The sequence below is a fragment of the Leptonychotes weddellii genome, chromosome 14, assembly GCF_054177405.1.
Source record: "Leptonychotes weddellii isolate Sample4059 chromosome 14, ASM5417740v2, whole genome shotgun sequence".
NCBI lineage: Eukaryota > Metazoa > Chordata > Mammalia > Carnivora > Phocidae > Leptonychotes > Leptonychotes weddellii.
The window spans coordinates 72,765,397-72,791,350 of NC_138382.1; the positions used below are offsets into that span (position 1 = coordinate 72,765,397).

Consider the following 25,954-nt stretch of genomic DNA (forward strand, 5'->3'; position numbering starts at 1 on the left):
AGCGTTTCCGGGGGCGGGAGGCGCAGGCTGAGGCGGTCGCGGCGGCGACGGCTTCAACGGGCCTGACGCCGGTGGTGGAAAGTGTCCGGCGGGCGGGTTATGTGAGCGCGGAGCCCTTAGCAGGTACGGCGGAGTCGGGACAACAGGTAGCGAGAGGGCAGGGAGGGAAGCCGGAGAGGTTTAAGGGTTTCTCTGCAGGTCCTGGCGCGCGCGCGGCGCCGGCCCGGCAGGCCCATTCCGCAGACCGGGATGCTTAAGCCATGCTCTGGCGGTTGGAGTCCCGGCACCCTGGTCCGACTCCTGCGGTCTCCAGCCAGCCCGGTACGCGGACCGCGACACCAAGGCCCCCGAGGCAGAGTCTCGCCCAAGGTCACCCCGCGGCGGCGGACCTCGGCGGGCCAGAGCGCTTAGAGATCCCGCCCCGGTACGTCCGCCGGCCTTTCGGGGGCGCAGTGTGGGTGCGGCGTGGCGGCCTCGGGTTCGAGCCAAGGCCAGGAGAAGGGCTGCACCCGGACTTTGCTGGTATCTGCCTCTGTTTACTTCTAAGTAGTGTTTCATTTCTGTTGCGGTCTCTGTCACCTGTTGTCACCTGCCCTTTCTGCCTCTCAACTCTGCCCCTGTCAACTTTGTATTTCTCTCCAGTTTATCTCTCTTGAGCCCATCTCTATCTGGACTCTTTTTATTTCTGTCTCAACTTTGCTTGTGTTTCTTAACCCTGTGTTTCCCTCTCAATCTTTACTCTCATTCATGGCCTGCGTGTCAGCCCTGCTCTTTGGCCATCTGTGTTTCTGCCAGTTTTGTGTCTTTCTCTCTTGTTTGTACCTCTCCTAACTGGGTTTGTCTGGGCGGGGCAGGGCAGGCTTGCCCGGACCTCTGAGCCATGCAAAGTGACTCATGACCCCGTGAAGCTTCCTGCACTGGTGACATTCTCAGTGACTACACTGCAGTCTAGCCTCAACTCTGACAGGTGTCGCCCAACATAAGTGTCCGGGTGCAGGAGCTCCTCCTGGCAGGCAAACCGGAGACCATCTCAGGGCCAAAGTAGCTTGATAAATCCTTGCCTTTTCTTACCCATGGTTTTTAAGACTGCACTCCACTTTAAGCCTCCATCCACTTACTCCAGGATGGCCTCCAGGGCTCTCAGGAGCCAAACTCTCTTTGAGTTCTAGCTGCTTAACTAGGCCTGTCTACAGGCAAAGGAAGGGTCAGTCTGAGAGTCTCTGCCCCTTGGGGCTCATGGAACAGCAGGATTTCTGGGAAAGCTGTATGCTTAGTTCAGAGATTGTGTCAGTATGTGCAGTTAAATTATTAAGAAACCTAATAATTTGGGATTTCATTCTTTGCTTTACTAAAGTACTCACTGGAGAAATAAGCCAGACACATAAGAACAAATATCGGATGAGTTCACTTATGTGAGGTATGTAAAATAGGCAAATTCATAGAGACAGAAAGTAGAATATAGTTTACCAGGGGCTGGTAAACTATCTTCACAGGAGGGGATGGAGCGTTATTGTTTAACGGATACAGAGTTTTAGTTTGGGATGATGAAAAAGTTCTGGAAATGATAGTGGTGATGGTTGCACAACGTTGTGAATGTGCTTAATGCCACTAATTGTACACTTTGAAATGGTAAATTTTATGTTAAGTATATTTTACCACAGTACAGGGAAAAAAACCCTGCTCATTGGAGAAGCTTGGAACTAACCAGATCTTTGAAAATGTGATTTTAAAAATTTATTTTGTGGATCTTAGAACATTTAGTTGAGCCTACATTTGTTGATGCCTGCTCTCATCACAGCTAATATCCTTAGAAAAGGAGTTTGGTTAAAAAAAATTGGCTAAAATCTTCCCTCAAGTTTTCTACTTGTGGCAGATTCCTGCCCTGGCTCTTCTCCCTCTATGTTCCTTGGATTCGGTGCAGAAATCTGCATACCCATGGGAAATTTGAGGAAATTTTGCTTTTTACATGAAGAAAACTCTTAGGGTTGGAAAAATAACCCTGTTATTATGATAATGCAAAATTATGTGTCATTTCCTGTGTGTTTTCTGATGGAGGAGGCTTTTGTATTATGTTCTCTTATTTAAGCTATCAGGTTGCGGGTATGGTAGTTTATCAAGCTTTCTTGCGGGATATAGCAGCTGAATTACTACTGTATGGAATCTTAAGATACCATCGATTGTTTTCTCTACTACCAAAGGAGGAGAAAACACTGCCAATTAAGCTATGACGTGCTTTTTTAATCATTTAGGCTTCTAAAAAAATTTTTTTTAAAGATTTTATTTATTTGAGAGAGAGAGTGAGAGAGCACAAGCAGGGGGAGGGGCAGAGGAAGAGGGAGAAGCAGGCTCCTGGCTGAACAGGAAGCCTGATGTGGGGCTTGATCCCCCCACCCTGAGATCATGACCTGAGCCGAAGGCAGCCACTTAACCAAGCCACACAGATGCCTTAGGCTTATAAAAGTTCTTATTGAGAAGACTTATTTAGACTTATTTAGATATTTTTAAATGACATCATTCTAAAGCCTAAATAAAAAGAAAAAGAAGTGAAATAAATTGGTTAAAGTGTTTGTTAAACTTTTAACATTCCTACTCTTTTGAATACTTTTCAGTTCAGAGTTGGGTCCATACTTTTCCACAATGTCCTCCTTTGTGCCTTCAGAAACACTGATGAGGCTCTCAGGAATGCTCTATCATTGTCTCAGGCAGTGACAAGCATTAAAATTTCCACTTGGCCATCACATCCTGATTGCAGAAATTTTGAAATATGCCTCTTAAAATCAGTTGAATGTACTCTATCATTTTCATGAACTTTTCCTTTTTACCTTATTTATATTTACAGTTGAAATAGAAAGATTTTTGTCTTATTTGTAACATGTTTAGGACAAAAACTTTATTTTGTCGGTTTGTAGCTAATCATTTTCCTGAAACTTAGTGCTGTTTTCTGCCTTTTGCTTTTTTCTTGATTTGAGCTTCTTACCCCGAATGCTAATGAGTATGAGCGTGCATTTAAAACCATTTCCTTGGCTATATTGTAATGTAATGGCAGGATCACTGGTAAGTGGGGAGTTAGTGGTTAGAACAATACCTTCTCTTTTGAATCTCAGAGTTTACCACAATGGAATGTTTGCCCTGAAGTTTTAAGTAAAACATTCAGCAGTGGCTTAAAATTAAAGGGAGACAAGAATCAGACCTCTTCAAGTAGCTAGCTCATTTTTAAAAAAATGATAAAATAGGTTTTACTGAGTTCTTTGGCTAAAGTCTTCCACTTAAAACCTGTAGAAGTGCTGATTGGCAGTGGTCTGGAGGCTGAAAACACTTTTCCAAAGGATATTTTAATTCTGTAAAGGTACATAGACATTTATCAGTGTTGGTTTTCTATTTTTAACCAATGTGCCATGGTATTATAAGATGTTACCAAAACTGGGCGAGGGGTTGAGGGGTGTACAGAACTCTTGGCATTTTTTGTAACTTTTCTGTAAATCTAAAATTATTTCAAAATTGAAAGTCTATTTAAAAAATACAATACAGAGGGCGCCTGGATGGCTCAGTAGGTTAGGCGTCTGCCTTTGGTTCCGGTCATGGTCCCAGGGTGCTGGGATCGAGTCCCACATCAGGCTCCTTGCTCAGCAGGGAGCCTGCTTCTCCCTCACCCTCTGCCTGCTTCTCCTCCTGCTTGTGCTCTCTCTCTCCATCAAATAAATAAAAACCTTAAAAAAATAAATTAAATTAAAAATACAACACAGAAACAAAGAAGGTACAGAATAGAAGTTAATATAACCAAAAATACTAGTGTTGATTAGTTTTCTTTCTGGTGCTCACACACCTGTGGTATTTATTAGCAAGGCGCATGGACACGGTAAATGTCACCAGCATCTCTTTTACATTTTCAACATGATTTTTTCTTTCAGAAGTCAGTGAGATTTTAATTTGAAACAAAACTGAGAATGGGTTTCTCTTCCTCATTCATCCATACTGCTTTGTGATGGCCATGGCATAACGGGCTTTTTCCCAGGAATACAGCTTTGCATTAGGTAAGCTATGAACTTACTAAAAAGACAGTTTTTTAAATTGTTTACTAAAATGGTTTCTTTTTCAGCAAAAATAATGATGTTGTATTTAATTGCTCTAGACCACAGTTTCTTTTACTTCTCTTCTGGGGAGGCGCTCTTGCGTATTTTAAGACCAATCACTGCTTTATATCATACCCTTACAGCATGTAACTTCAGAGAAATTTCTCTGCCAAGTGACTTTTTTTTTAACTTAGAAAAATAAGAGTTAAATTAAACTGATTTGAATCCTGACCTACCACTTCTGAGATATATGACATTGGGCAGGTCTTTTAACCTTCCTGAGCTTCAGTTTACTCATCTTTAAAATGAGTATGAGGATTCAGGGGTATTGCAAGACCCAGGTTTCCATAGTCTGCTTTGTGAACTGTAAAGCATTTGACGAATATAAAGAATTTTGGTAGGCATGGGGTATTGGTATTTTTGTACATTTGTGCCAGTCTTTAGATTTACTAAAGTGGTATTTACTGTGTTTAAATGTGCTCCCTACAGTAAGCATGCAAATTACCCTCTGTTCTGATTAAGAAATCTCTGGAGGGCTTCAAGACTGATGGGTCTGCTTCCCTATTATATTGCTATCTGTGTTTTTCAGACATGTAATTGTGTTTAAATAATGTGTAAAACTTGACATACTGTTCTTTAGCTGTATAATAAATACAGGCTACTGTTAAATTCATCAAAGTTGGAAGAGACCTTGAAGGTCATCTAGAGCTTGGTGATTCTTCAATATTTCCCTGTTTTTCCCTGCTTTTAAAAAAGCCAAAGAGCCGGGGCGCCTGGGTGGCTCAGTCATTAACATCTGCCTTCGGCTCAGGTCATGATCCCAGGGTCCTGGGATCGAGCCCTGCATCGGGTTCCCTGCTCCACGGGAGGCCTGCTTTTCCCTCTCCCACTCTCCCTGCTTGTGTTCTCTCTCTCACTGTCTCTCTCTCTGTCAAATAAATAAATAAAATCTTAAAAAAAAAAAAAAGCCAAGGAGCCTCCATGAACTATGGAGGGAATGAGTGGGGATAGGTGTGCATGTTTTAGAACTGTTACTGTTGGGTTGGTTTGGTTTTGTTTTTGTTTTTTGTTTTTTTCTTAACTATGTGCAAGATAAAATTGCTAGTACCTCATTAAGTCTGAGGATGGTAAATAATTTGCTCTGGAGTTTAGGAATGTGTTGTATATTATAGATTATTTCAATTGTTTATTTCTGAAAATAGTATTCACCTTTACCTTCCATACCAACATCAGGCTGTATTGGGCCTGAGCAAGTGTTTTGAATTTGAATTCCAACTGCACCACCCAGTAGTTATATGACCTTAAGCAAGTAGTTTAGCCTCTTTGTTTCCTATTCTATACAATAGGAATGAAAAATACCTATCCAGTGGTTTATTTTGAGGACTAATGAGATAAAATACATAGAGTGCTTTTGTACAGATTTTGGAACAATGCACACATTTAATAAATAGTAGATGCTGTTATTATCTCTACTAATTACAACATTTTCCTAGTTACCCAGTTTGGAAACTTGGTAGTCAGTATAGGTAACTAGTTTACTTCACATCACTTTATTTTTTAAACCACTTTATTAAGATATAATTCACGTGCAATTAAAAGTTTTTTAGTGTATTCAGTGGGTTGTATACCCATCACCACAATCTAATTTGAGGATTTTCATTCCCCCCACTACCAAAAAAAAAAACAAAACCCCAGTTAGCAGTCAGTCACTCCCGTTTCCTTTTCCCATAGTTTCTGGCAGCCACTGATTTACTTTTTGTCTATAAGTGTTTCTATTCTGGACATTTCTTATAAATGGAATCATACAAGATGTGGCCTTTTGTATCTAACTTCTTTCACTTAGTATAATGTTTTCAAGGTTCAGCCATGTTATCACATCTATCAGCACTTCATTCTTTTTTATTGCCAAAAGATTGCAATAAAAATCCAGGTATAGAATATAGGTTGACAGGTTTTTTCTTTGAGTACTTTGAAGACACCTGTCTTGCATTGTCTACTGTCTCCTGACTGACATTGTTTCTGACAGAAAGTTTAAGAATAAAGAATAATATTTCATTGTATGGATATACCACCTTCTGTTTATTCAGTCATCAGATGAGGACCTTTGGGTTGTTTCCACTTTTGGCCATGATGGATAATGCTGTTGTGGATATTCCTGTGTAAATTTTTGTGAATATCATATGTTCTCAATGCTCTTGGGAATATATCTATGAGTAGAATTGTTGAGTTACATGGTAGCTGTATGTTTAACTCTTTGAGGGACTGCTAAACTGTTTTCCAAAGTCGCCACATCATTTTATATTCCCACTAGCAATGTATAATGGATCCTTCCACATCTATATCAATACTTGTTTTTGTCTGTTTTATTTATCATAGCCATCTGAATGGGCAATATCTCATTGTGGTTTGAATTTGCATTTCCCTAGTGAATAATGATTTTTGAGCATTTTTTGTGTGCTCATTTGTATATCTTCTTTAGAGAAATGTCTATTCAAATTCTTTGCCCATTTTTCAGTTGTCTGCTACTAAATTTTAAGAGTTTTTTAAATATATTCTGGATATAGGTCACTTAACATTTACGTGATTTGCATATATTTTCTCCCATGTTGGAGGTTACCTTTTCACTCCCTTGATGGTATTATTTGTGCCTTGCATTACCTTGCATGTTCCTGCTTACCAATTCAATTAGTCCTACCAGTTCTACCTTTTCCATACTCACTGTTACTTTCATTGCCTCAAACCTTGATTATATTTGCTGAAATCTTTTTTTTTTTAAGATTTTATTATTTATTTGAGAGAGAGGGCAAGAGCTGGGTGAGGGGCAAAGGGAGAAGCAGGCTCCCTGCCCTGGACTATGGGATTATGACCTGAGCCCAAGGCAGACACTTAACCAACTGAGCCACCCAGGCACCCCTGCTGAAATCTTACAATTAAACCTGTACTTCACACTTACTCCTGCTTTTAAGTGCATCAGCAGATTATCTTTCCTGAACATATTTCACAGCATATCACTGAGAAGTTTCCAGTGCTGCCTGCAGTGCCCACATTTAAAGTTCAGATTGAGCCTTTAGCAGGGTAGTCCCAGCAATCCTGTCCAGGTTTATCTCTCACCACACCCTGTCACTTGTAGAAGAAAGCACAGGAGTGATCTTGAGTGAAAGAGAGAGCTTGTGAGCTGGCTTTCGGGTGGTAGTTTTACCATAGGTGAGGACCTTACCCTCAGTGGGATGGGAGCAATAACTCAGTTTCTTCAATGTGCCATACTCAGAGTGCACTTGACCCACAAGAGATTAAAGAAAACAAACCAGAATGCCATGCGATTTATAATTTTTCTTTCTATGTTAATAAGTGAGGTGGGCTTACAGTTTTTTCATGTCTAATTTTGATACCAGGGTTTAAATAAAAGTAATTAGTAAGTTTTCTCCCACCATTATTCCCTTGCTCCTCTTATTCCTCTGTAACAGTTTATACAGCATAAGAATTAATTTGCTTTATAGAATTTTCCCATAAATTATTCTAGGCCTGGTGTGCTTTTGGAAATCATTTGAACTGTTTGGTAATTTCTCCACAGTTATCTGTTTAGATTTTTTTTTTCTTCTCAGGTCGAATCTGATAATTTATATTTTTCTATAAAACTTTTTATCCATGAGATTTTAAAATTTCTTAATGTGGAATTGGCTAATTGTCTTCTGTCTTAAAGTTTCTATATGTCGTTATATTCCATTTCTTATTCCTAATTTTGTGAATTTGACATGCCAGTTTTAATTTCTTCATTGTTTTAGAATTAAGAATTTTGTTTAATTATTGGGTGGGGTTTTTAAGATTTATTCTTTAATATATCTGGACTTATTACATTGTGTAATCACATGTAATCAATGTGCTCTGTGTGTGCATTTCTGCTTTGGGGATAACTGATGCTCTCTGTGCCCACTTTTTTTTAATGTCCTATAAAAACCTAATAAAAGATGTGTTATTTGTAGACTGTAGAGGTTGTATGTTTCATTTAAATTAGCATTACCAGTGATACCAATCTAAGTTTCTACATCCCAATTATCTTTTGCCTACCTGGTTTAAGGATTAAAAAAGGAAAATTTATATTTCTTACTACAATTATGTTTCTGTCACTCTTGTTTCCTGACTATATTACATTTACACATAGTTTGAGAGATAACTCTCACTGTGAATTAATGGTATTCATTGACTAACAATAAACTTGTAAAAAAAATAAGAACAATAAGCTTTTGTCCCATTTGATGCTATTTACATCGAATCTTACTTTGATATTAATAATGTTGCCTTGTTTACTGTTGTTTTCATATACCCATTCTTTTGACTTTTGACCTTCTTGGTGATGAATTCTGTTATTGTTTCTGTATCTGAACAAGTATTTTGCCTTTATTTTGAAAGCTATTTTGATTGGGTATAGAATATAGGTCGACAGGTTTTTTCTTTGAGTACTTTGAAGGCACCTGTCTTGCATTGTCTACTGTCTCCTGACTGACATTGTTTCTGACAGAAAGTTTGCAGCCTTTTTATCTGTGGTTCTCTGTACAAAATGGCTCTTTTTTCCTCTGGCTGCTTTTAAGAGTTTTCTTATTACTGGTTTGAAGTGATTTGATTATGGTATGGCTTGGTGACATTTTCTTTATGCTTCTTGTGCTTGGAATTTGTTGAGGTTCTTGGGTGTGTGGGTTTATTGTTTTCATGAAATTTGGAATGATTTTTGACTATTTCTTCAGATTTCAGTTTTTAGACCCTCCACCTCCTCTCCTTCAGGGACTCCAATTAGGTGCCTTGAAATTGTCTCAGGGCTCACTGATACTTTGTTTCCCCTTCCCCTCTCCTTTTTTTTTTTTTTTTTGGTCCCTTTTTTTCCCCTCCCTGTTTTATTTTAGGTTGTTTCTATTGCTGTGTTTTCAGGTTCACTTATCTGTTTTCTGCAGTGTTGTTATTCCTCAGTGTTTGCTTATTTGTGTTTAATCTGTAGAAATTCTATTTGGGTCTTTTTTTATAGCTTCCCTGTTTACCTACTATGCTTAATTTTCCTCTATTTTCATAAACATATGGAATACAGAATTTTCTACCAGTTACATAAATTTGTCATTTCTGGGTTTGTTTCTGTTGATCAGATTTTTTCTTTCTTTATTATGAGTTATATTTTCCTGCTTCTTTGCATGCCTGGTGATTTGTCATTGGATGCCAGGCATGGATTTTACTTTCCTGGGCTCTGAATATTTTTGTACTATGTAAATATTCTAAATAGTTTGATCCTTTTTTTTTTTTTTTTTTAAGATTTTTTATTTATTTATTTGACAGAGAGAGACACAGCGAGAGAGGGAACACGAGCGGGGGGAGTGGGAGAGGGAGAAGCAGGCTTCCCGCCGAGCAGGGAGCCCGATGCGGGGCTCGATCCCAGGACCCTGGGATCATGACCTGAGCCGAAGGCAGATGCTTAATGACTGAGCCACCCAGGCACCCCTAGTTTGATCCTTTTGAGGCTTGTTTTTGAGATCTGTTTAACAGGACCAGAGCTGTATTTTGTTTAGAGCTAATTTGCCCCCACTACTGAGACAAGACTTCTGAATACTTAGGATTTTTCACTCAGAAATTTTCTATTAAATATTTTATTTGATTGCTCCTTCTACTCCATTCAATTCTGCTCTAGTACACTAACTAGCCGTACTTTGGATCTCTATTCCCTGTTCTCCTGTTCTATTCTCTTCTCTCTTGCTGTTTTCATATTTTTATCCTCCTCCTGCATTCTGATAGAAGTTCCCCCAGAGTGCCTTCCACATCACTGATTCCTTTTCTGCTGTTGCAGTTCTGCTCCTGATTGCCTGTTTAAATTTCTGCTCTGTTATTTCTCTACATCTTTAAGTCATCCGCTCGTTTTTCATAAAGACCATGTTTTCATAAGTTTGTGGAAACATCATTTTAAAAGTGCTATCTAGGGACTCCTGGGTGGTTCATTCGGTTAAGTATCTGCCTTGCGCTCAGGTCATGATCCCAGGGTCCTGGGATCAAGCCCCGCATCAGGCTCCCTGCTCAGGGGGAGTCTGCTTCTCCCTCAGCCTCTCCCCTGGCTTGTGCACACGCTCTCGCTCTCTCTCTGTCAAATAAATAAATAAAATCTTTAAAAATAATAAAAATTAAAAAAATTAAAATGCTATCTAGAGGGGCACCTCGGTGGTTCAGTCATTTAAGCGTCTGATTCTTGGTCTCAGCTCAGGTCTTGATCTCAGGGTCGTGAATTCAAGCCCCATGTTGGGCTTCACACTGGGCATGGAGCCTACTAAAAATTAAAATAAAATAAATAAAATAAAAATAATGCCTAAGCTGTGCTCTTTAGGGGCACCTGGTTGGCTCAATCAGTAGGGCCTGTGACTCTTGATATTGGGATCTGAAGTTCAAGCCCCGCATTGGGCACAGAGCTTACTTAAAAAAAAAAAACAAAAAAAAACCCCTTACTATTTTCTTCATTTTTGTTACTGTAGAATGTATTTACAGACCCCATGTACTTACAGAATAAAACTAACCAGGTTTTTAATTCTTTAGAGGGAAACATTCTGCTTGGGTCTGAAAAATTTCCCCCTTTGTGAGTGGGTCGTTTGGGTTTTTTTTTTTTTTTTTTTTTACCATGTACCTGAATGCTGTTAGAATCAGCTCTTAGTTCTTTAGCTGGAGGACAGGCTGAACCATCCTGACACCAGGGGTTAACTTGAATGAATGGCTGGGGCCAGAGGCTAGGTCTTAGATACTCTTAGGAGAGCTTGAGCTCTGTGCACTTTCTTCTGTGTTATTGAAATTGTTTGTTTTTTAAGGTTTTATTTATTTGGGAGAGAGAGCGTGCTCACACAGAGGGAGAATGAGAGGGAGAAGCAGACTCCCCACTGAGCAGAGAGCCAGACGCGGGGCTCCCAGGACTCTGAGATCATGACCTGAGCTGGAGGCAGACGCTCAACCGACTGAGCCACCCAGGCTCCCCAAGTGTTAGTGAAATTGTGATACCAGGGACCTACTTTAGTCTCTTTGGCCCAGCTAGCAAATGTCTCTGCGTCCTTCCTGGGGCTACTACTGAGCCCCACCCTCTCATGTCATGTTTTTAAAAAATTTCTGCTGAGGCACTATGCAACCTCTGGTATTCCAGTGCAGCCAGCAACGAATGTTGCTAATCTACAGGACCTGTCCCATAGTCCACTCTGGGATTTTAGCCACGGATGGACCCTTCCAAATGAACAGGCATTAGTGTTTTTCTCTCAGGATTGCTGCTACTGGGGTTAGTAGGTGGAGTTGCAGGGGTAATGTCTCTTTTCAGTCTGACCCCATCTCCACTCTGTCCTTAATTAAAGTTTAACCGGATAACTCTGGTCCCTAGTTTCGAGGACTAAGGCCAATTTTTTTCATTTTTCCTAGATTATTTTGGTTAGGATATGGTAAATGGGAAGAATTAAATACTGCTCTCAAGTCTTCCCTCTTACTGAAAAGATATATGACTGTAGGATATACCAGGTCCCCTCCTGAATTTCTCTTGAGTTTATAATTCTCTTGTGGTGCTTTTATCATGCTTTGCCTTGAATAACAGAGTTGTATGCATGTTTGGGGTTTTTTTTTTTTATCTTCCCTACCAGATTATAAACTCTGGACAGTGAGATTCCTTGATCATTTTAGAAATTCCCCCACAGTACTTTGCATATATAGTATTTTATGTTGGTTTACTTATTTATGTGTTTATTTTAGTGAGTTAATTACTTCTGTGAAAGTTTTTTAAACAATTGAAACAGCAGCTGTACTATTAATATAGATCACAACTGCTTGTGAGCTTATAAATTGGCTTATATAGCAGGAGAACTGGAAGGAGAGGTTCAAGAATATGTAGAAATACCACACTCACCCAAAGTTAAGGGCAGAGGTCAGATACTTGTATTTTATTTTTATTTTTTATTTTTTTTAAGATTTGATTTATTTATTTGACAGAGAGAGACACAGCGAGAGAGAGAACACAAGCAGGGGGAGTGGGAGAGGGAGAAGCAGGCTTCCCGCGGAGCAGGGAGCCTGATGTGGGGCTCGATCCCAGGACCCTGGGATCATGACCTGAGCTGAAGGCAGACGCTTAACGACTGAGCCACGTAGGTGCCCGGTAACTCCCATTCCTAATTCCCCTGAGCCCATGACAATCTCTAATCTACTTTTTTGTCTCTGAATTTGTCTATTCTAGATATTTCACATAAGTGGAATTATACAACACGTGTCCTGTTGGTCTGGCTTCTTTAAGTTAACATTTAGCATGATTTAGCATAATGTTTTCAGTGTTTATATTGTAACATGTATAAGAGGCTTATTACTTTTTATATTCTGTGTTCTGTCTTTTAGGTGTCATTGATTTGTTGTAATGTTGTTTAAGTCCTCTATTTCCTTATAGATCCTATAAGGGTGGGTTTTTTCTATCCATTACTGAAAGTGAGGAATTGGAGTCACTACCTGTTGTTGTAGATTGGCCTATTTCTCTCTTCAACTTTGTCCATTTTTGCTTCATATATTTTGTTCCATATATATTCTCTTGTTAGGTGCATATATGTTTATGGTTGTTACATCATCTTGTTAGATTGAACCTTTAATCAATATATAATGTCCTTTGTTCTTGTAACCTTTTGACTTAAAGTCTATTTTGTCTGATAATAATATAGTCACTCTAGCTCTTTGCATGGAATATCTTTTCTCTCATTTTACTTGTCTCTTATAGACAGGATATAAATAAATCATGTTTTTTAATAAACCATCTGCCAATCTCCACCTTTTATTTGGAGAGTTTAATCCATTTACATTTAAATACTGGTAAGGAAGGATTTACTTCTACCATTTAGCTGTTTTCTGTATATCTTGTATGTTTTTTCTTCCACAGTTCCTCTACTACTACCTTTTAAAAACAGTTAAAAATAAAATAAAATAACATTTATTTACTCTTCTTTTGGTATACCATTTTGATTTTCTTCTTTCCTTTTCATGTATATTGTTTTCTTAGTGATTACATTGAGGTTTACAATTAACGTCTTAAACTTTAGCAACAACATAGTTTGACTAATTCAAACTTAGTTCTTTTTTTTTTTTTTTTTTTTAAGAGAACACAGTTGTGCCCTTGAGTGGGGATAGGGAGGTGTGGAGAGGGAGAGAGAGAATCTTAAGCACGCCCCACTTGGGGCTCCATCTCAGGACCCCAAGATCATGACCTGAGCCGAGATCAAAGTTGGACGCTTAACCAACTGAGCCACCCTGGCACCCCCAAACTTAGTTTCAGTAGTACACAAACACTCTGCTCCTTACATAATCCATCCCTCCCCCTTCATGTTGTTATTGTCATGGATTACATCTTCAGACCTTGTCTATTGACATAGACTTATAAGATTTATTGTTTTATGCATTTGCTTTTTAAAGCATACAGGAAAAAAGGAGTTATAAGTCAAAAGAATGGTAACAGCTTTTATGTTTATGTTGTTAACCTTTATCAGTGGTCTTTAATCCTTCATATGCCTTGGAATTATTACCTCGTATTCTTTTATCTCAGCCTGAAGGACCCCTTTTTACCATTTCTGGTAGAGGAGGTCTAATGGTAATGAATGCCCTTAGCTTTTGTTTATCTGGGAATGTCTTAATTTCTCCTTTATTCAAGAAAGGATAGTTTTGCCAGATAGAGAATTATCAGTTGACAGTTTTTTCTTCTAGCACTTTAAATGTCATACCACTGCCTTCTGGCCGCGACGGTCTTTGATGAAAAATTAGCTGTGAATCTTATTAAAGATCCTTTTTTATGTGATGAGGCACTTCTTTCTTGCTGCTCTCAACTCCCTTGTCTTTGACTTTCTGCTATTTAACTTCTAGTGTGTCTAATGTGGCTCTCTTTAATTTTCCCTGCTTGGAGTTTTTTGAGCTTCTTGGATGTATGGGTTTGTCTTTTATCAAATTTGGGAAGTTTGCTACCAATATTTCTTTTAATACTATTTCTACCTTTTCTTTCTTTGGAGACCCACATGCTGTGCATGTTGGTACATTTGATGGTGTCCCACACGTACCTCAGATTGTGCTCATTCCTCTTCATTTTTCTTTCTATCCCTCCGACTGGATAATTGCAATTGCTTTGTCCTTGAGTTTGCTGATTTTTTTTCTTTTGCCTATTTAAATTTGCCATTGAACACCTCTTGTGGATTTTTTATTTCAACTTGTATTTGTTTCCTATGTCTTTCAAACAAAACACCACAGACTAGATGGCTTAAATAACAGGAATTTGTTTTTTCACAATTCCAGAGGCAAAAAGACCAGGATCATGGTGTTGGTAGATTTGGTTTCTCCTGAGGCCTTTCTTCTCAGCTTGCAGATGGCCACCTTTTCACTGTATCTTCACATTGTGCACACCTCACATGTTTCTCTGTGTGTCCAAATTTCATTTCTTAAAAGAATACTAGCCAGATTGGATGAGGGCCCACCCTAACAACCCTATTTTAATTGCCTCTTTAAAGGCCTTACAATCCCAAAACAGTCACATTCTAGGGTACTTGGAGAGTTGGGGCTTCAACATGAATTTTGAAGGGATACAACGCAGCCCACAACACAGCTATTATTCTTCTTGGCTCCAGAATTTCTGTTTGGTTCCTTTTTATAATTTCTGTCTCCTTATTGACATTTTTCTCCTGATTTCCTTTAGTTTGCCCATAGTGGGTTTTTTGGGTTTGTCTTTTTTTTTTTTTTTTTAAGCAATTTGAGCATATACAAGGCAGATGTTTTTAACAATTTTGGCTAGTAATTCCAATGTATGGATTCTTTTTCTTGTGAATGCACCTATTTTCCTTTTTCTTTGTATACTTTTTATAGTTTTTGGTTGAGAGCTTGAACATTTTATGTATTCTAGTATGGTAACTCTTGAAATCAGATTCTTCCCATCCTATGGGATTTCTTTTGTTACTTGTTGAGGGCTGCAGTTGTCTGTTTGCATGACAATTTTTCCAAACAATTTTACAAAGTTTATATCACCTTGTTGCTTTTAGTCACTGAAGTTTCATTATGTGGTCAACCTGTGACATGACAGATTTCCTTAAATACTTTGACCCAGGTCCTGGGGGTGGATGGGCAGGGGAGTGTGTTTATCTTTTTGAAATCTTATGATCAAAAAAAAAAAAATGATCAATGCCGCTGGGGAAGCCACTGCAGCTTGAGCAGGCCAAAACAAAGCTATGTGGATCCACTATACTGGCCAGAATGCAAACCCCCCAGCTTTTGAAGGACGTAATCCTTGTTGTCCTCCCTGGCATGAGCCAGCCACTTTAGGAATGTGGGCCACTATCCCACAGGGTGGTGCGGGGGTAAGGAATGGGGATTATAGTTGGTTTATGCATATAGCTCTTAGTGAGGACCAACAGCCTCTCTCTTCAGCTGGCATTGTCTTGGTTGCTACAAGCGTCTGATCAGATTCCAGAGTTCTGAAATAGTTGATTCTGATTATTCAACAGTTTACTGGTTGTTTTGGTGGAGGGACTGATCCCTAGAGCTTCCTATTCCACCATTTCCTCTATACCACTTATGACATTGATTTTCGTAGAACTGTATTTAAAAGTCTTGTTCTCAGTCACTTAAGATTCCATAAAAGATACTTGAAATTTTGAGGAAAAGATTAGTATTCAGTAACAGTGTTGGAAAAATAGGCTAGACATTTTGGAGGGAAAAGGGCTGGATCCCACCATTACTCCTTATGCCAAAACAAACTCTTTGTGTATTAAACATTTAAATGCTTTTTAAAAAAATAATACCAGGAGGAAAAAACTAATTCTTTTTACTTTTTAAAAATAATCTTGGAGTTGGGAATGCCTTTCTATGTGTAATACAAAACCCTGGAGCCATAAAAGCAAAGATTGGGTAATTTGTATACATTTCAAAGTTAATTTCCTGCATTTATTAAAAAAACTACAAATCAGTAAGATGAATTGCCCAATTTATTTGAGCAAAGAATATGACTGATAATTTATAGGAAAAATAAATGACAGTAAACATGAATAAAGAATATCATTCTCATTCATAATTAAAGAAATGTTGATCAAAACCACAATGAATCATGGATTATTAATTTAGGAGATTTGCAAACTTTTTCTTTCTGGTTTGATAATGTCTGGTGTTGTTAAGAGTGTGGAGGAGTAGACACTGTTGTTTATTGTTGGTAGGAGTGTGTCTTGGTGCAACCTTTCTGGAAAGTACCTTGGTGTAATACACATCAGAATGTCAAATGCACAGCCCTTTGACCCAGCAGTTCCATTGGTAGAGATTACCTTATAGATATTTCCAAAGATATGCCAGGATAGTTATGCGTAGGTGTATAATTATATTGTGTATATTATAGTAGCATTGCTCATAATTTCAAAAGCCCAGACATTTGAAATTCTATAAGAATAGAGCTGCTTAAATTAAGATATGTCCATATAGCAGGAGGTATATAGTCATTAAACAGAACTGAATTAGCTCTTTCTGTGCTAATGTGATACATTAGTCCATTTGGGCTACTATAACAAAATACCATAGACTGGGTGGCTTATAAACAACAGAAATTTATTTCTCAGAGTTCTGGAGGCTAAGAAGTCCAAGGTCAAAGCGCTTGTAGATTCTGTGTCTAGGGAGGACCCACTCCCTCATTCATAGATAGCTTGTCTTTTCCATGTGTCTTTACATGGCCAAAAAGGCAAAGTAGTCTCTGTGTCTCTTTTAATTTTCTAATTTTTTTTATTAAGTAAACTCTATGCTCAATGTGGGGCTCGAACTCAACTCAACCCTGAGATTGAGTCACATACTGTACCAACTGAGCCAGCCAGGCGCCCCTAGTGTCTCTTTTATAAGGACTCTGCCCTTGTGACCTCATCACCACCTAAAAACCCTCCTCCAAATACTATCACATTGAGGGAATAGGTTGTTTTGTGTTTTTTTTAAGATTTTATTTATTTGACAGAGACACAGCGAGAGAGGGAACACAAGCAGGGGGAGTTGGGGAGGGAGAAGCAGGCTCCCCACTGAGCAGGGAGCCCGCTGCAGGGCTCTATCCCAGGACCCTGGGATCATGACCTGAGCCAAAGGCAGATGCTTAATGACTGAGCCACCCAGGCACCCCGAGGGAATAGGTTTCAACATGAATTTGGGGGGACACAATCAGTCTATACGATGTCAGAAGTTCTACAAGATCTATTAAGTGACAAAAGCTAAATTCAGAATAAAATGTAAGTAATGTCTGAAACAAATAATACATTATATGTTAAAAAAAGAAGAAGAAGAAGATAGCAGGAGGGGAAGAATGAAGGGGGGGAATCGGAGGGGGAGACTAACCATGAGAGACTGGACTCTGAGAAACAACCTGAGGGTTCTAGAGGGGAGGGGGGTAGGGGATGGGTTAGCCTGGTGATGGGTATTAAAAAGGGCACGTTCTGCATGGAGCACTGGGTGTTATGCTCAAACAATGAATCATGGAACACTACATCAAAAACGAATGATGCAATGTATGGTGATTAACATAACATAATAATAATTTTTAAAAATGTAGGTAATGAACCCATTTGGGTAAGGATTTTTAAGGCTATATATGATTTATTCTGATATATGCACATAGAAGTTTCTAGAAATATATGAGTTTGTTGGGGCGCCTGGGTGGCTCAGTCGTTAAGCATCTGCCTTCGGCTCAGGTCATGATCCCAGGGTCCTGGGATCGAGCCCCACGTCAGGCTGGCTCCCCGCTCCGCGGGAAGCCTGCTTCTCCCTCTCCCACTCGCCCTGCTTGTGTTCCCTCTTTGGCTGTGTCTCTCTGTCACAGAAATAAATAAAATCTTAAAAAAAAAAAAAATGTGAGTTTGTTAATGGTGATTTTCTTTGGGAGGGGGAATAGGAATAAATGGTGAAGAATTTTGTGTTTTTTTTTTTAAACAACTTTCTTTAAATGCCTTTACATGTGTATTATTCCCCCCTTTTTTTTCAAATAGCTAAAACCCAAATTCTACAGTGATGTGATCTAGTAGAGAATCTATTTACCCAGATATAGTTCTCAGAATTTCCATACTTCTAAGTCTTATGTTTATATACTACTAAACTTCTCGTTTTGAAATTGCAAATACCTGAATAGTTTATTTCCTAGTCTATTTTTGTTTTAAATTATCATGAAATGTTTTAAGAGGTATAGCCATAAATTAATGCTTTTTCTAAAAACACTTATCTTACCTCCAAAATTTATTAATGAATAACCTGGTATTTTGGCATCTTCCTAGAAGAGGCAGAATGATGTTATAGGAAAGATAGCATAGGCTTTGAAGTCATAGAGACCTAGAATCAAATCCCAATTTAATAAAAATTAGCTCTTATTTTAACCTTGGGAAAGTTACTTGAAATAGCAAACCTGATAATATCAGTCTTCACATTTGCAGAGTCATTATAAAGATTAAGTGAAAACAAGGTGTTCAGGGACGCCTGGATGCCTCAGTCATTAAGCGTTTGCCTTCAGCTCAGGTCATGATCCCAAGGTCCTGGGATTGAGCCCCACATCGGGCTCCCTGCTCAGCAGGAAGCCTGCTTCTCCCTCTCCCACTCCCCCTGCTTGTGTTCCCTTTCTTGCTGTGTGTCTCTCTCTGTCAAATAAATAAAATCTTAAAAAAATATATGCCTTAAAACCCCAGATTTTCGGGGCGCCTGGGTGGCTCAGTCATTAAGCGTCTGCCTTCAGCTCAGGTCATGATCCCAACGTCCTGGGATCGAGCCCCACATCAGGCTCCCTGCTCAGCAGGAAGCCTGCTTCTCCCTCTCCCACTCCCCCTGCTTGTGTTCCCTCTCTCACTGTCTCTCTGTCAAATAAATTATTTATTTCTTTAATAAAATCTTAAAAAAAAAATGCCAGATTTTCTAAGTATGAGATTTAAAAAAAACAAACAAACCCAAAGATTGAAAGTCATCTTTGAGAGATAGGGAGAAAGACCAAGAAAAGAAACTAATGTGTCTAGAGTAATTACTATATAGGAGGGACTGTACACCTTTTTTTCTTTTTTAAAAGATTTTATTTATTTATTTGACAGAGAGAGACACAGCGAGAGAAGGAACACAAGCAGGGGGAGTGGGTGAGGGAGAAGCAGGTTTCCTGCTGAGCAGGGAGCCCGATGTGGGGCTCGATCCCAGGACCTTGGGATCATGACCTGAGCTGAAGGCAGACGCTTAATGACTGAGCCACCCAGGCGCCCCGAAAATCTGGCATTTAACAATGTTTGGATATAGTATTAGAGCCAGGTGACAGCGCCAATAAATCTCTTGGGTTTACTGGTTTATTTTAATTTACTATGGAATTATGGGGTATGAGCAGGATCTCTAACGGAGTTTATCTTGTTAATTGTTGCTGTTTGAAATTTTCTCTAATGCTTGACTACCCCACAAAATATATTTACAGTAACAACGCAGGCAATCCTTTATTCTTTGTTATAGCTTTATCTTTGGATTGAGTTCATTTAGTAACAGGGACAATATTTACTATGCTCTTTGGTCTATAAACAACTTGGAGACCATCAGATAGAAGGAATACCTTGTCTTCCCATTTAATTCTGCTTCATATCAGAAGCTCCTACAGGGCTAAAATTCTGATGGCCACCAGAGAAACTCACGTTGTTTGGGGCTTCGGTGAGTTTGCCCCTGTGGTGCTGAAGGACCAAAGGCAGGATTGTTCTGGCCACTTCAGCCCCATTGTCCCTCACTCCCAGGCTGGTGTATAGCCTAATGGTCTTGCAGTTCCTTACAGTTGCTGAGTTCATTCTTGTCTCAGAACCTTTGCATAGTTTTTCCTTCTCACAATTCCATCCTCACTTTCTCACCCTAACTTGGCAAATGTGGATCGAATCTGAGGTCTCTTAAAAATGCTGTCATTTGGGACGCCTGGGTGGCTCAGTCGTTGAGCGTCTGCCTTCGGCTCAGGTCATGATTCCCGGTCCTGGGACCGAGCCCCGCATCGGGCTTCCTGCTCCGCGGGAAGCCTGCTTCTCCCTCTCCCACTCCCCCTGCTTGTGTTCCCTCTCTCGCTGTGTCTCTCTCTCTGTCAAATAAATAAATAAAATCTTAAAAAAAAAAAAAAAATGCTGTCATTTGGATAGGTACTGTGTTTGTTTGGACTAGAAATATTTACTTTGTTTTATTTAGGAGATTCATAAAGCTTACAGATCACATCTCTGTGGATTCTATTCTCTCATTCACAGACAGGCAAAATCAAGAGTTAATACCATGAAGAGTGGTGTGTGGTTCCTGTTTCTGGCATACTCACACCTGCAAGCCTTGCTCTGGGGGATGAATGCTCCGCCCACTAGTGCCCACAGGCAAGGGGACTTGATGGAACTATGGAACTTGTCTCAGTTTTCTTAGTGATCTGTAAGTTTCTCTTTGGGCTGGAATTAGGACTAATTTTTCTTTCTCTTGTAGCACTGAACAAGATTTGTGATGAAATGGAGCCTGGAACAAACTCTTTTCGAGTAGAATTTCCTGATTTTTCCAGCACCATTCTGCAGAAACTGAACCAGCAGCGCCAGCAAGGACAATTATGTGATGTCTCCATTGTTGTCCAAGGCCACATTTTCCGGGCACATAAAGCTGTTCTTGCTGCCAGTTCACCCTACTTTTGTGACCAGGTACTCCTGAAAAACAGCAGGAGGATTGTTTTACCTGATGTGATGAACCCAAGGGTATTTGAGAACATTCTCTTATCTAGTTACACAGGACGTCTAGTCATGCCTGCTCCAGAAATTGTTAGTTACTTAACAGCAGCAAGCTTCCTCCAGATGTGGCATGTGGTAGACAAATGCACTGAGGTTTTAGAGGGAAACCCTACAGTCCTTTGTCAGAAGCTAAATCATGGCAGTGACCACCAGTCTCCAAGCAGCAGTAGTTACAATGGCCTGGTAGAGAGCTTTGAGCTGGGCTCTGGGGGCCATGCTGATTTCCCCAAAGCCCAAGAACTGAGGGATGGAGAGAATGAAGAGGAGAGCACCAAAGACGAGCTGTCATCTCAGCTCACTGAGCACGAATACCTTCCCAGTAACTCGTCCACAGAGCATGACCGGCTGAGCACGGAAATGGCGAGCCAGGATGGGGAGGAAGGGGCCAGCGACAGTGCCGAGTTCCACTACACCCGGCCCATGTACAGCAAGCCCAGCATAATGGCTCACAAACGCTGGATCCACGTGAAGCCTGAGCGCTTTGAACAGGCATGTGAGGGCATGGATGTGCACGCACCCTATGATGAGCACCAGGTCACTGAATCCATCAATACCATGCAGACAGAGCACTCGGTCCAGCCTTCAGGAGTAGAGGAAGACTTTCATGTCGGGGAAAAAAAAGTGGAAGCAGAGTTTGATGAACAGGCTGATGAAAGCAATTATGATGAGCAGGTGGATTTCTATGGCTCTTCCATGGAAGAGTTTTCTGGAGAGAGGTCAGATGGGAATCTAATTGGGCACAGACAGGAGGCTGCCCTAGCATCAGGCTACAGTGAGAATATTGAAATGGTAACAGGGATTAAAGAAGAAGCTTCCCATTTAGGATTCTCAGCCACTGACAAGCTGTATCCTTGTCAGTGTGGGAAAAGTTTCACTCACAAGAGTCAGAGAGATCGACACATGAGCATGCACCTCGGTCTTCGGCCTTATGGCTGTGGTGTCTGTGGTAAGAAATTCAAAATGAAGCATCATCTCGTGGGCCACATGAAAATTCATACAGGCATAAAGCCGTATGAGTGTAATATCTGTGCAAAGAGATTTATGTGGAGGGACAGTTTCCACAGGCATGTGACTTCTTGTACCAAGTCCTACGAAGCTGCAAAGGCTGAGCAGAATACGACTGAGGCTAACTAAAAATAGGATCTGGCCCTTGAGTGGCAGGCACAAAAATAAACTATGGTAATTATGCAAATCTGGGCACAGATGATGCGTGCTACTTGCTATTATGAGAGAAGCTTAAAAAAAAATGGAAGATATTTCTGAAAGACCAGCTCTAAGTAGGCCAATTTAAAAATCTAATTCCTCAAATTTGTATGTTCCTGTCCAGGCCTGGAGTGGGTAATGGGGAGAAGTTAACCCACCTCCCAGCTGGCGAGGTAAAACTTCAGGCCCGTTGTTGTGATGGAGGCAGGTGGACTTGGTGATCGAGACACCTGCGCTTGGAACTGGACTCCAACCTACCAGTTCTGTTTCAGGTGGCAGCAAATTTTGATCACTCGTTACAAGGTCATGTTGGGATTTTATTTAGCTCTCACCATAGATAACTTAGGTAATGTGGATTTGTTTTGGTAGCTGCCTCACTGAATGAAATGCTACTTAATGTAAAAGCTACAAATAATGTGATTCCTAGGATGCGAAAGTGATTAACAGAGCTCTCTGGTTTTATTTTCTCTAAAGGGTATTTTAACTAAAAACTATGGAGATGCTAAGAGGGTGATGTTCTAAGTATAAAACAAATAACTTACGGTACAAGCTTCAATTTCTGTTAAGACGCCACTGTCACGATGTGTTTCAGACTCTTGATAAGGCAAAGTTTTGTATTTTAGTACTAACATTTAGTTTGGACAGTTGCATCTAATTGTAATTCTCTAGGGTGCCAGAGATAGGTATTTCTAATTGGTTTGCTGTCCCAAATCCTGTTTAATTATAGCATCCACACAGTGGGATCTGCTCTGTGGCTAGTAGGCGTCTAGCCTGCTTTGACTCTGGCCATGGTACCATTGGCTGCTGCAGCCGTTTCTCTCTCAGATCATGATGCTTCATGAGGTCAGTCAGTGAGCACAGTTAGTGGGAACGAGCCAGAAGTCATGGCTGAGAGTTACCTGTGCACGGAAGTTTATGGAGGGAATACAGTGACACTCCCAACTGTCAGTGAGAGTTGCTGAGTAGCAGAATTTTGAGCGGCAGAAGAAAACAACTGCCCAAGCAAAAGGAGTCTTGAAAATACACTGGTGGGGGAGGTAGTCTTAGCGGGGCACGCTGAGCTAATGCTGCCAGTTCTTTAGGAGTGCTGGAATGTGTTTTCAAAGGGGGAAAGAAGGAATCCTAATTTTAGAAAGTAGTCTACAGATTTCATGCTCCCAAATTCTAGGTAAAGCTGCATAAATTTACAAGTCCACGTAGCTGTACGCACCAGAAACCAGCAAGAAAAGCAGCTGTTCTTTTCGACCTTTTCTGCAGCTCGGGCAGATGTTTTAGGTTAAAAAGGAAGCCTCTATTCGGGATGCTTTCAAGCTGCGTCAGGTACCTGAAGTTCTCACCAGGGTAGGACAGGGTGCTACTCTTATGTCAGCTTTTCCACAAATTACTGGTCTTTTACTTCCAAGTGGAAACTTTTTTCCTTAAAATAAAAAATAACTTTTCCTGGATTTGAGGTGAAATTTTGTTTCAAAAGTTGGGCTTTGCTCCAGTGTGATAGACATTGCTGGCAATGGCCTCTGGTCCTCAAGCTCCAACCACAAAGGCATCTACTTGTTGAACGTTGTCTGGAAAGGGGAAAGAAAGTACTTATTTACCAGTTAACTCTTGCAGTCTACATTACAAAACAGGGATCTATTCATTAACACTGTATCATTCTCGATATATAAAAAGCACTTTGTATTTAAAACTTTATTATAAATATATATATATATATTGATTTTTTTAACCTAGAAACTAGATATTACCTCTTGGTTGTTTGCCACATTAATACCCTCTTTGTGTCAAAATTTCACCAGTTAACAGTCCTTTCTCTGCATACCTGACAGATGTGTATAGAGGTGACTGTGCAAGCAGAGCTCAATTGCTCCTTCTCTTTTGTTTTTTCATGTTAGAAGCCAATGGTTTTTAGGGATGATCCTAGCCATTATGTGTGAGAAGAAATTGTTTTTTTATTCCTACTGATTTCAGTGCCAAGGCAGTGAAGCCATTTTGTTCTGCCAAAAGCTGATCACCCTCTCCCATGGTGTTAGCATATCATTTTCTAAGGATTTGGAAGGTTTGATGTGGGTTTCCCATTAAAGATTATATTCAAATGAGCATTGGGACATTTTGGGAGAAGAGTCTGAGAAGTAAAATCAAAATACTCTAGAAAAATCACGGTTCTTCAGTTATGCTGAAATTAGGACAGCACCTTTGTTATGAGTAATGTTGAAGAACTCTTGCTCAGCCAGGAGTGGTGGGCAGCCCTGGGTGGCAATTTGGGAAGTAGTCAGTTGTGCTGGGACTTACCTCATGTGTTGTGAAGAAAGGTGTCTTTTATCGAAATCCTAAGAAGCTAAGTATAGAATTTAAAAGTGTAAGTTCCTCACATCTGCTGTTTTAAGTTGTTTATAGTAGTTGGGGTTTCCTTTAAAATTCGGGTTGCTAATCGGGTCAGTTAGACCCTGCGAGGTGGTTGGGCATCTGAAATGCTGGCCATGTTCAGAGAAGTGGGGGACAGAGATTGCCTTAGTTTGGATAGTGAAAGTGAATTTTTATAAACTTTGCTTTTTAGGATTAGGAGATTGTACTGGATTACTACCTTTTCTCTCCTGCCCACTCTGGGTTGGATAGTCTCTCTCTGTAGCCTCAGTACAGCTTTAGAAAATCTTTATCCTTCCAAATGAGTTTGGATAGTTGTGGGTAACATTTTCCAAACAGTCTTTCAGGGATCGTGTTAATGGCCCACAACCAAGGTATTTGTCCCCTACTTTGAGTCTTAACTGTGGTTCTTCTCCAGTCCCAGTGGGAAAGGGCTTCAAGGCACCATCAGTGGTATTTAATATTAGTATTTATACCATGCCTTTAATTTTAGATCTACACATTACAACAATCCACTTGGTCAAGTAGGGATCACCATCTAGGGAAGGACTGCGGTAGCCTTTCCTCACGTGTTGAGGGTTACCCTCAGGCGCTTCCGGGCCCCAGCCTATTGATTCTGATTTCTAGATCTCACCTTCCTCTAATCCCTTCTGTAGGCCACGGCTTTCAAAGAGTCTACCCAAAAGGGTCTTCTCCATTCTAGTGGCCGTTTGCTGAACCAAACTGACCCGGCGCTAGCTTCTAGCTGTTTGGGAGAGCTGCTTGGTCTCAGTGACCCTTTCCTGCAGAGGCACGTGCATCCCCAAACTGCTGCCTAAGTGACATGGGGGCAGAGCAGAAGCAGCTCAGTTGTGTTTGTCCTGGGGAGGGGGATTTGCTGCAGCCCCCTGCATGAGGGTGGGGAGGGCTTCATCACACCAAATCCAGGAGTTTGTCTTTGTAAAGGTCTCATTTAGGAATGCTGGAAACCAAGCAGCATATTTACGCCCTTCCCCAAACCTCCATCTGTGCCACACTAATTTTGTGATTTAATTGCTTTCATGGGTCGCTAACTTTGTTGAGTAAAACCAGGGTTTGTTTGTTTGGGTTTTTTTCTTTGCTACTTATATATTTAAAGGTACATGTTTCTTATTTCAAATTTCTACTGATAGTGCCCAATGGGAAGATGCTGGAACACGTTTTGCAAATGTGACTTTTTTTTTTTTTTTTTTTTTTAGTGTTGCTTGAAGCCTGTGTCCTATTATGTCAGTTGCTGCTGCCTTCTTTCCTTTTATGAGGTTCCCAATGTTTCTTCCAGAAAATTACTTTATTTATGCAAGTCAGGTGACTCTTAGACCACAAAACCATTTGATGATAAACAGATTATCATTAGGTGCATATCTTATTGATATTTTGTGAAATGTTATGCCTGTGTTGCAAAAGTTGAATAGTTTTGTCTTTATATATTGCTGTCTTCAGTGTACAGCATGGTTTTACTTAATTGAATGTTACTGTTTAATATTTTCTTCTTATAGAAGAGACCATGCCCTTTTGTATGACATGTTTTAATAAATGTTATCCGTCAACTTTGTAAAA

General features: G+C 40.0%; 1 protein-coding gene across 7 annotated transcripts; it reads left to right on the forward strand.

Moving 5' to 3' along the window:
• ZBTB43 (zinc finger and BTB domain containing 43) lies at positions 1–25,954 on the forward strand. 7 transcript variants are annotated; one of them, XM_081803610.1, is made up of 3 exons: positions 16–123; positions 3,909–4,031; positions 20,526–25,954. In XM_081803610.1, the coding sequence occupies exon 3, from the start codon at positions 20,549–20,551 to the stop codon at positions 21,950–21,952; it is 1,404 nt and encodes a 467-aa protein (XP_081659736.1). In that variant the 5' UTR covers positions 16–123; positions 3,909–4,031; positions 20,526–20,548; the 3' UTR covers positions 21,953–25,954. The 7 variants fall into 7 exon arrangements, with proteins under 7 accessions (XP_081659742.1, XP_081659736.1, XP_081659741.1 ...); XM_081803612.1 differs by lacking the exon at positions 16–123 and adding an exon at positions 155–522; XM_081803611.1 differs by lacking the exon at positions 16–123 and adding an exon at positions 155–424.

Excerpts from the sequence above, each read along its gene's own strand:
- ZBTB43 (XM_081803616.1), top strand. The coding sequence starts at position 20,549 with ATGGAGCCTGGAACAAACTCTTTTCGAGTAGAATTTCCTGATTTTTCC.